Source organism: Phocoena phocoena, chromosome 11, assembly GCF_963924675.1.
Source record: "Phocoena phocoena chromosome 11, mPhoPho1.1, whole genome shotgun sequence".
Classification (NCBI taxonomy): Eukaryota; Metazoa; Chordata; class Mammalia; order Artiodactyla; family Phocoenidae; genus Phocoena; species Phocoena phocoena.
Genome location: NC_089229.1, coordinates 94,411,384 through 94,422,556, shown reverse-complemented (window position 1 = coordinate 94,422,556; position 11,173 = coordinate 94,411,384). Strand labels below are relative to the sequence as shown.

General features: G+C 40.7%; 1 protein-coding gene across 1 annotated transcript; it reads left to right on the top strand.

Moving 5' to 3' along the window:
* The first annotated feature begins 4,561 nt into the window (after positions 1–4,561).
* Positions 4,562–10,633, top strand: TMEM52B (transmembrane protein 52B). Its single transcript, XM_065888272.1, has 5 exons — positions 4,562–4,615; positions 6,715–6,758; positions 8,639–8,677; positions 9,215–9,381; positions 10,389–10,633. The coding sequence occupies exons 1-5, from the start codon at positions 4,562–4,564 to the stop codon at positions 10,631–10,633; spliced, it is 549 nt and encodes a 182-aa protein (XP_065744344.1).
* Positions 10,634–11,173: the final 540 nt, after the last annotated feature.

Below are 11,173 nucleotides of genomic sequence, written 5' to 3'. Positions count from 1 at the left end.
TATAGGTGTTAAGCTATTCCTCTCTTTTTTTATTGTGGTAAAACTTACATAACATAAAATTTTTACCATTATCCATCTCCAGAACGTTTTTCATCTTCTCCAACTGAAACTCTGCATCCATTAAACAATAACTCCTATGACGGTTGATTTTATATGTCAACTTGACTGGGTCACAGCGTGCCCAGATATTTGGTCAAACATTCTTCTGAGTGTTTCTGCAGGGGCGTTTTTGGATGAGATTACCATTTTAATCAGTAGAGTAAAGCAGATTTCTCATGTGAGTGGGTTTCATCCAATCAGTTGAAAGCCTGAACAGAACAAAAAACTACCCTTTCTCCAAAAAAGAAAAAACTTCTCCAGGAGACAGCCTTTGGACTGGAACTGCACCATTGGCTCTCCTAGGTCTTGAGTCTGCCATCCCACACTACAGATTTGGACTTGCCGGCCTCCATAATTAAATGAGTCAATTACTTATAATAAATCCCTTTCTCTCTACATATACAAATTCTATTGTTTTCATTTCCCTGGAAAACCCTGACTAATACAACTCCCCATTCCTTTGTCCTCCCAGATCCTGGAAACCACCACCCTACTTTCTGCCTCTGTGAATTTGACTACAGCAGGGACCTTATACAAGTGAAAGCATATGGTATGTGTCCTTTTGTGTCTGACCTATTTCACTTGGCATAATATCTTTAAGGTTCATCCATGTTGTGGTATGTGTCGGAATTTCCTTCCTTTTTAAGGCTGAATAATATACCACTGCATAGGTATACCACATTTTCTTTATCCATTCATTCACTGAGGGACATTTGGGTTTCTTCTGTTTTTGAAACATCCATGGGAATAATTTCTACAATTTTTACGTGGCAGATAGCTGGACAGACTTGACAGACCTTAAGCGGTTCTCGTTATCCCTGCCTGTGTAATCTCCTCTGGACTGTGGGCGGGATCTGTGGCTTGGAGTGTAGCAGAGGTGATGTAATGTACGTGATCACATATATGTGGTTACATAAGGTGTATTGATTATCTCACTAAAGTATGGATCTCTCCCTGTGCGCTCCCTCTCCCTCTCTCTCTCTCCCTGGTTGTATTTAAAGAAACAGCTTACATGAATCTTACAGCCACAGAGAAATGAATTCTGCCTAGGGAAGTCCGGAAATGAATCCTTCCCCAGTTAAGCCTTTAGATGAGAATACAACCCAGCAGACACCTGGATGGTAGCCTTGTGAGACCTTAAGCAAGGGACCCAAATTAGCCGTGCCCACACTTCTGACCCGCAGATACTGTGAGATAAAAATGTGCGTCATTTTACATTGCTGCTTACGTAATTTGTGGTAATGTGTTACATGGTATATAAAGTTAATAATTCTGTGATAATCTTAATCCTCCTGTTTTGTAAAATTCCTTAAATCTAATCCTATCTCTGACTTTCAGTGGCTCTGAGGTTCCCACTCAATACTTAGGCTGCTTAAACAAAATGAAAAAAAAAAAATCTAGGACTTCCCTGGCAGTCCAACGGTTAAGATTCTGAGCTCCCACTGCAGGGGTACAGATTCTATCCATAGTCTGGGAACTAAATCCCACATGTCGTGTGGTATGGCCAAAAAAAACCTTAGGCTGCAATCATGGTTCATAAAGTAGAGACACTATTATTTTATGTCTTCCTAGTGGAGCTTCCAGTAGATGCAAGTTAAAACTGGTTTCTCCTGCCATATTATCTATTTTTGAAGCCATGGCTGTGGTCCAACCCACTGTCAGCTCTTCATAGCTCACTCTTGGTGCCTCAGAGTAATAATAGTCCTAGCCTCTATTTCATTGAAGCACAGAGAGGAAGGGAACCTGCAGTGAGTCACCTGACCTAGGCAAGGTCAAAAGGAGAATAATCAAAAAAAAAAAAAAAAAAAAAAAAAAGGAGAATAATCAAAGGAACCAGAAGTAAGAAATTCTTTCGCCCCACTTGTTATCACTGTTGTATAACAATTCCCTGAAGCATAGGTGAAAAGGCTTTGGTACAGTACTCTCCATTGGTTCCACTCCATGTTCTTAACAACCTGGGTACAAGCTAATGATTCACAAGCGTAATGGAACCACAAGATTGTATAGGGTTGTAATGAGTTCATTCCCCTCTACCTCAGGCACCTGCCCTTCCAGTGTGGACCTCTTCAGTCTTCCCACCCTAATCCTCTCTCCTGTCTCATCGTTCCCTACATGGATGTTTTGATAGGGACTGAGCTCAGAGTTAAAACTGCCACAAGGCATAATCACTTCCATTAGGATAAACAATAAGTTCTCTTTCTCCTGGGATTAATCCAGTGGAGGGAGGGGTGGGGGGAGGGCAAGGGGCAGTAGTAATTCTAAGAAAGAAAAGTAACAGGAAGGTCATTAACAGAATTCCATTTTGTTCTAACCTGTTAAGAAGCTGGAGGGCAAAGAGATGATGGCAATCACATGGCAAGAAAGTGCAATTGGGGGAAAAAAGTCATGTTAATGGGCAAACCTGTTCATGCAGGTGAAGGCTGGCATGACTGGGAGAAGAGAGGGCCAGGATAGCAAGGGGAAATACTCAAGAACGGGAATGCTAGGACAGCTAAAACAAGGTCATGGTAACAATACACATGAAACGCAGGAGGACATCAGTTACCAGCATATTGAAGGGAAAAGTTACGAGTAAACTTGAGTGGAAATCAAGGCAATCTTAGTTAACACTTACAAAATACTTGTTATATCAGGACTAGGATATGTATTTCATACACATTAACATAGTTAATCTCTATAAGTGTATGAAGTAACATTTTATCCATTTTATATAGGATGGAACTAAGCCAACAGAGAGATGTAATAACTTGCCTAAGATCCCACACCTAATAAGTGACCAAGTAAGTACTGTATTTAATCCCAGACAACCAAGCTGGATTCTTAGCCATGATGCCCTACTGCCTGTCTGACAAGAGAAAGAGAAGGGCAAGGTTAATGATGCTATATGAACATGTACATGACACTCTGACTAGAAATATTCCAATCAAAATGCCTTCATGATGCAACATAAAGCACCATCTAGGGCAGGTCCAGTGGGCATTCCACTCCTATTTAATGAATGGGAACACTGAGAACTGAAGAAATTATATAATAATTTAGTGGAGGGTCTAGATTAGAATTCTGCTCTCTTACCCTGTAAAATACCTCCTACCTGGCCAAGTTTTCTGCTAAAATTTGGAAAGTACTCTTACATTTACAAATATAATGTAGTGTTCATTTATTTTTGGAAATGAATGATTTTGAATCACCAGTATCATACCAGATTTTTCTCTCACTATTTGATTTCCTTAGCTAAGAAATAAAATTAAGTTTATATTCTCCGTTCTCATATCACATTGTTATGCGGTGGGAGGGCTTTTAGAATCAACCCCGCCCAAGGGTCTCCCCTCAACAACTCAGTAAAATCAGATTTTCAGAGTTAGCATCTGAAAGTTGTTTTTTTCCCAATGTTTATAAGATAGATCCCTGTAAACAAATGTCCGATTTTCTTATGAAAGACTTTGTATTTTAAAAAATTTTAATACTTTGTATTAATTAAAAGATTACTGGCTTAAGCATACATCATTTATACAGAATTCATTTGTTCCTATAGAGGTACGTCTTTACAAATTTTCTATGTCCTTTCCATGTGTGCTTATTTTTGCTCTGACTTTACATTATATGAGAAAGACAGAGAGTGAGAGAGATATATAGATCTTGAATCTTGTTTTAAAAATGTCTCTAACTATTTCAATGGGGATTGAAGCCAGGGTGGAGGGTTATTTCATGGACAGCACCCAGAAATCCTAATCTCCCCACCTGCTTTCTCCAAAGACGCTATAGCTTTCCAGTTCATTTGGCAACTTCTCAGCCCTACTCCAGTGTCTAGGAATAAATGACCCAGAACCAGGAGAGTTGATTATCAACATAGTGAAGGCGAGGCCTGCATACTGAAGGGGAGAGCAAGAGAGGCGGGCTAATCACACGGAGAGGGGAGTGAATGGAGATTGGCAGGGTGACTTTCAACTGGCAACCGTCACCCTGGAGTGCTTGGGTGAAGGACCAAGAATATTACTCCTTTTCTGATGGAGAAGAGAACTTATGTGGTCACCCTCAACGTGCCTTTGATCCTCCTTCAAGTCCGGTTTCTCAGCACTGCCTAGAAAAATATCTAATTCACAGGACTGATGTGTCCTTCCTGAACGTCTTCTTTTTGGAGGCACTGTGAGAAATTTAAAGACATCTAGAAAGGGCTAAGAGTAGAATGGAAGAAGAGAAGACACAGGGAAGCAAACGTGGAGACCTTAAAACCAGGAATAGAAATAGAGAAAGAAGCTAGGATGAAAGGGGAGAGAAAAACCACAGAAAATAACAGCCCAAGGGAGTAAGAGAAGAGAAAGAGAGAGGAGGAAAAACGAATTTATTGCTGAGAAGAGTTTCTCTCCTTAGGTCCTCTAGGTCAAGAAGTCAGACATGGCACAGAGCATGGAAAGGAGGCAACAGACGCCCAGTGCGTGACCTGGAGAAGTAGGAGCCCAGCCTGATGAGAGTGCAATCCCGAGCCCTGATGGCTTCTGCCCTGGTATATTTCATCCAGGTGAGTCGTGAAAACGTAGGCATAAGACCTCTGTTTCTCAGATAAATCAACTCTCAGAAGAACCTGGAGAGAAATGAATGAGGGGGGAAGACATATATAGAACCAAAGGGATGGTAGGGAAAAGAATAACTGGAATGTTCCCTTAGTATTATAGGGTTACATATAGTGCATGTGTGATTGATGACTTCAGTGAAAAGAAGGACATATATACTAGTAGGAGAGCAATGGCAGTTTAGAAGTGTCGCATGTATATTTCTCTCTTTTAACATCTCTTCTATCTTTAACAACTCACCTATCCCTCAAAAACCCAAGTAAGTTACTGGGAATTCCCTGGTGGTCCAGTCGTTAGGACTCCACACTTCCACTGCAGGGGGCACGGGTTCGATCCCTGGGCAGAGAACTAAGGTCCCACAAGCTGCGTGGCATGGCCAAAAAAAAAAAAAATCCAAGTAAATTATTAAAACCAAGTACATAATTCCCCTAAATAGTGTTTCCCATATCAGCCCTAATACTACTCTAGCAGTTTAGGTGCCTCTGAATCAGAGATAAGTTGAGAAAGAAAACTCTTTTAAAATACTTTGCACTTTTTATTTCTCGCCACTGAGAAGGAGAAGTTTCTGAGTAACTCATTAGCTGAGAAAGAGTCATTGGACTGAGGAATTCTGGATCACTTTCAAGGGGAAGTTTACACAGATATGAAATCCATTAAGAAGAAAAGCAAATGAAGAAATGGGCCGGTTTCAGATTCCTGAACAACTCCTAACAGGGAGGGTGCTACTTTACTTCCTATATACCAGTTAACGGAATGTCTGAAACCATAGCCTTTTCTTGCTTTTTCTTGTATTTTCTTTTTACTGCTTCTTCTCCTCCTTGTCGTTCCCTTCCTTTCTTTTCTCGTTTCTTCTCTTTTTGCAACAGGCCTGAAAAGAGGAGTTTTATCCGTTGAGCACTTTAGGCTTTTTTTAAACTTTAGTCAAGAAGACAAAGCGAAGTACCAGGGGTGGGTTGAGGAAACACATACTTTGTCATCCTTAGTGGCCAATTATTTTAAATTAAACCAAAACCAGGAGTTTCTCAAATGTCTTCTGCAGAGACAAGCTGTTTGTTCTTTTACAAATCCTTTTCACCCAATGTCATATGCAGGTGTGTCCCCTGCCTGCCTCCACCCTCCCCTCAAACTCCCAATAAGTACAAATTCTTGCCTCTTTTTAGAGTAACTTTGTGGCCTTTGTTGTTGATTTCCTGAAATATCAAGTCATCCAAGTTATTGGAAGAGAGAGACAGTTTCTAGAACAGAAGTTTACCTAGAGAGGTTTTTGAAGGAGAAAGTCAACTGAAATATAAGGTAAAAGAAGGAGTGGGACATTCCTTTTTTGGGAGTAGAAGGGACCTGACAGAAATGTCAACAGCTGTTAGAGCAGACTTGTCCCTGGTTCTAGTGATTCATTCCACACGTATACATGAGAGAGTCTGATCTGAATTCTGGCCAATTCAATAGCTGTATGCAGCTGGTCATGTTACTCAAACCTCTATGCCTTAGTCTCTTAACGTTTCAAAATAATGTACCCACCAGCATGGCTATTGTGACGAAATGTTAAAAATTCTTGGCAATCTGGTTGGCATAGAGTAGCTATTCAGTCAATAAGTTTTTCCCCTCCTTTTCCCCCCTTCTTCTCTTGTACGGTGCGGAGGGAATAAAGGAGAGCGGTGGGGTTGAATTCGATTTCTAACTGATAGAGAATTAGGAGAACAAGAACTGTTTCCTGAGAGACAGATCAGGAAATTTCTAGGACAAACAAATCGGTATAAATGCTGCCTCTCATTCACAGAGGCGGTGATGCTCACCCACCACCAAAAAACCAAAACCAAAACAGATGAGGTATTTGCTCTTCCAGGTTTTCCCACTGTGAATTTAATAAAGATCAGGTATAGGAGAGATGAAAACAGTCTGAAACCTGACTGACCCCATGACCTTGTCCTTGTATTTGCCCTGCTGTCACCAACTGACCTGACAGCGCAGTCACGAGGGATGACTCACAGGCCGCTGAGCGCAGCAGATGAGACCATTTCCCTGTCTGAGATTGTTTCCCTTCCTACAGCTTCCTCGGGCAAGATGTGAGGAGAATTGTGTCACTCCCGAACAGTAAGTATCTGAGAGTCCACACGGGGAGGAAAGCGAGACAGACACAAACATCAACACCCAAAACAGGGTCAAAATGTCATTAGATATCTCTGACTTCCCTTATTTCTACTTAAATGGCATCAACCCACTAATCTCAAAGACAGGTTATCCAAAAACAGGTGTTCGTGTCATCCTAAGTACTCAAGATAACACTGCTGATGGCGTTTTTCCAAAACCAATCTTCCTGTCAAAACAGCAGACTTAATCTCAGTTTATACAGTCACAGTGATTTGCAAAAGATTTTCTTTCCCGAGCCTCTCAGTGAGTCACCGAGACAGACAGGATTCACTACTGACACGAAGATATACTTGGGTGATTGCCAACGTAGCACCACCATTTCAAATCTGCAAAGCGTTTCCTATTTTTCAGGGCATGTTAATATTTATTGCAGACTTCATTCAGCTATCAGTTTGAGGTAGTTATCCCTCAATCTAAACCTGTCACAATTAAGTCCTATGTAGACACAGAGGACACAAAGATAAAAAGGGAAGAGATTCATTCCTCTTGGAGGTAAATTATTTAAGAAAGCAGGGACAATTTGAATGAAAAGACTTACTTAGGCTGAAGGAAAACACATATTTAGCCACAGGAAGAGTTTCCCTACAGCCAAGTCTGTTAAACCCAAAGGAAATGGTGATGGCCTTGGTAACTTGCCACGAGCTCTCTGCGGTTTTAGACACCTACCACCATAGGAGGGTTATTTTTAATAGAATCAGAATTGTAACATTGTAGAACTGGAAGGGGCTTTGAACAAACAGGGAATGTGAGAACACCTAGAGACACTGTTCAGTGAAAAAGAAAACTGCATGATCTACAACTGTGCAAACAGAGAGGACATAGAAGTGGATTTCAACAGATCACTAGATCATAAAGTAGTAAATGTATTCATCTTCAGTGACAAACAAATATTTTCCTTCCCCTCCCCTTCACACTCCCCAGCTTATCCCACACTCCTTCTCCCTTGCAATCCATATTTTCTTCATTCTGTAGAGAAACTTGATAATTGCCCTAGCTCATTCAGAATATTTAATTAGCTTTTGTCATGAGGAAGTCGGTTTCTACATTTTCTCCCCCCTCCTTGTTTGGCCTCAATGGATATGCTTATCTGTCTTGATCCTGGATGTGAAAATTTAAAGCCCTTTTTACGGTGGGAGTTTTTATGGTTTTATGGTGGCTCTTTTTTATTTTTTCTGCTTTTTATTTTTTTCTTGAAGTATAGTTGATTTACAGTGTTGTGATGTGCTAGTTTCTGATGTATAGCAAAGTGATTCAAATATATATATATATATTCTTTTTCATATTCTTTTTCATTATGGATAATTACAGGATATTGTGTATAGTTCCCTGAGCTATATAGTAGGACCTTGTTGTTTATATGGTGGCCCTTTTTGCAACAACTTGCAAAACATAAATTACAAACTATCACGCTTATAACTGAAATTTTCTTTATGTTTAAATTTTATTGACCTCAAATATATACAAACCTTAACTTTCACATTTATTTCCACTCTTTGTAAACTTGCATTGAAAGTTCTTTCTTGGTAATTGTCATCAAAACTGTTTACAATGGTCATGGTTACAGGTTCTGTTAACATTATTTTCATGATCACTAGTTTAGTCTGTTTCATAATGACTTACACAATGCCATCTATAGTATAAATCACTACTGAAGGCATCCCATTTCATAATAGATTCAGCTGGTTACATCGAAGTTAATATAACCTGGGATGCTTTTATTATAACAAGGTATCATACATTGTAACTTGTATTTCTGATTCTGGAATTATAACAGGCATTGACTATATTTTTATTGCAAACAAACCTTTATTCTTTCTCCATAGTTGCCTGACCACAGATTGGGTACATCTCTGGTATATATGGTAAGTTTCAGCTATATTACCCAGAAAGATGTTTAAAAGGGAGTTTTTCTCAGGGGTATTACTTTTATTTATTTATTTTAGTTTTTAAATATATTGACAGCAGAAAAGAAACTGAGACATCCAGCCTATTTCCTAGCATCTCGGAGTAAAGCTTCTTTACCCCATCACTAACCTGTGTGACAATATACCAGGATTTCCTGTTTCAATACCATCTCCTGGGCCAACATCGACGGATTATTGTGTACTTTCTCAGGGTCAGCCCTAGAGAAAGCCACAGAGAGGAGATTACTTCAGTAAAAAGTAGCCCCTCCAAACCACATTTAAATCCGTCATGAATTGCTCTAGTGAACTGACTTAGTCTTGCTGGCAAAATAAGGAAGCGTGTACGTGAAGAGAAAACCTGGGAATTAAAATCTGATAGTCGTTCTATAAAATACTCAAACAAAAATCAAAATGGAGACACTGAAGACTGATTACGCCAAAGTTGGGAAAAACGCCAGACCACAGAGCTCTCACTGCTCGGTGGGGTCCTTACAGGTTGCTGGTGGTCATTGGGGCGCTGCTTCTCCTGTGTGGTCTCACTTCTATGTGCTTCCGCTGTTGTCTGGGTCACCAGCAAAATGGGGAAGACGAGGGCCGGCCACCCTATGAAGTGACGGTCATCGCTTTTGACCAGGACAACACTCTCCAGAGCACCATCACTTGTGAGTACACTGACGTAGGACGTGGGAGGTGAACCCAGGTTTAAACGATCGCTTAGGACAGTGCAACGGTGTCAAAACATTCACCAAATAGCGTTAAAGATTCTAAAATTTAGGGCAGCTTTAATTTCCCAAAGCCTGATGGTGCAGTGACCTGGTCTCCCATGGATGCTGTATTTTCAGTTTATGGTCAGATAATGGAGTGAAGAAAGAAATGGAATGTTGGAGACAATATTGGAAATGTCTTACAGGAAGAATTCCCAAGTTTATAAATAATTATTTTGATAAAACCATTTGAAGCTCTGAACGTATCCCTTTTTCGAAAATGTCTTAGATTTTTGTGAAAACGTACACTTTCTATTATCTATACTAATTTTTTTTTTATCTTTAGAGAAATGAGTTGTGTGTACTTTCTTTATTCACCAGGTCTTAAACCATTAGATATTAAACCCAACACTGGATGATCATAAAACACCTTCCTTTATTTCCCTCTGTTCTCTTCTTTGCATTATATTCTTTGCTAAAATTGGAGAGTGAATACAAGGCAGAACAGCAGGCCTTGTGATATTTATACCCTGTGATAAATTATACCCTGTGACATTTATTTTGAAAAGAGAGAACACTATAGCACGTTGTTCACCTATCTTGCTTTTCTTTTCTCAGTGTCATTTTGGGGAAAAGATAAGTAGGCAGAAACAACTATTTCTAAGGAGTCTGCAACTTAAGTGTGTTGGTATAAAGGGGTCCAAATCCGTAAAGGGAAAAGGACAGGATTGTGAGATATGGGAGCCCACTTTAGAATTGGAGGAATCCAGAGAAGATGGGATCTCCTAGCAAAGAGTGAAGCTGGTTTCTGAACAAGCTTCACAGGATTTTCCTAATATCTGTGGCCAAGAGTGATGATGAATTTGGACACTTGTTTAAAATGAAAGGGGATTGAGTGTGTCGTAAGTCTCTGATTTCTGTGGACGCTGCGTTTACTTGAGCTCTAGTCCTTCTTTCCTCTCCAGCCCTGCAGTCAGTGTTTGGCCCTGCGGCTCGAAGAATCCTGGCCGTGGCTCACTCCCCCAGCTCCCTGAGCCAGCTGCCGTCCTCCCTGGACACCCTCCCAGGGTATGAAGAAGCTCTTCACATGACTCGCTTCACTGTTTCCAGGTGTGGCCAGAAAGCACCTGATCTACCCCCAGTGCCAGAAGAAAAGCAGCTGCCCCCAATGGCAAAGGAGTCTCCTCCAGTAGAACACTGTTCTAATTGATGGGAACTCTGGTTTGATCAATGGGTTGGGGGTTTCCCCAGAGCTGGTAGAGATTCACAGACAAATGGAACCTTTTTTTCCCCCTAACTTTCAGAAGGCTTAGGATGGCCATCTAAACAACATTCCGTGGCAAAGATGGACTCCAACCCAGACACATATATTTTCTGCTATGGCATGCTCTAGTCGAGAACTCTTCTTTATCCAGTGGCCCCAATTTGCAATTAACCTGTAGCAATGCTGATTACTACTGAACAGGAAAGCATCAAAGGTTTCTTGGATTCCTTCAGCTATTGAGTTCCTTTCCCCATAGGACGCTGCAAGTTGCTGGTTTCTCTACCAGCGAACAGATTATGTACACTTGTGGAGAAAGACCAGCCCGCAGGCACAGCCAGAGACATTCATGCACTGAATTCACACATGCTTCCTCTGAAGAAAGCACTCACTTTTACGCTAAATGACAATGATAATTTTGTACGTCACGTAATGCCTCACTGGACATCCAGAATCCAGGGGTGGGATTGCAGGCCTGGGTTTAGAGGA

Coding starts and splice junctions, on each gene's coding strand:
- TMEM52B (XM_065888272.1), top strand. CDS start 4,562: ATGAGAGTGCAATCCCGAGCCCTGATGGCTTCTGCCCTGGTATATTTC. Junction 4,616..6,714: donor CCCTGGTATATTTCATCCAG/GTGAGTCGTGAA, acceptor CCCTTCCTACAG/CTTCCTCGGGCAAGATGTGA. Junction 8,678..9,214: donor GTACATCTCTGGTATATATG/GTAAGTTTCAGC, acceptor GGGTCCTTACAG/GTTGCTGGTGGTCATTGGGG.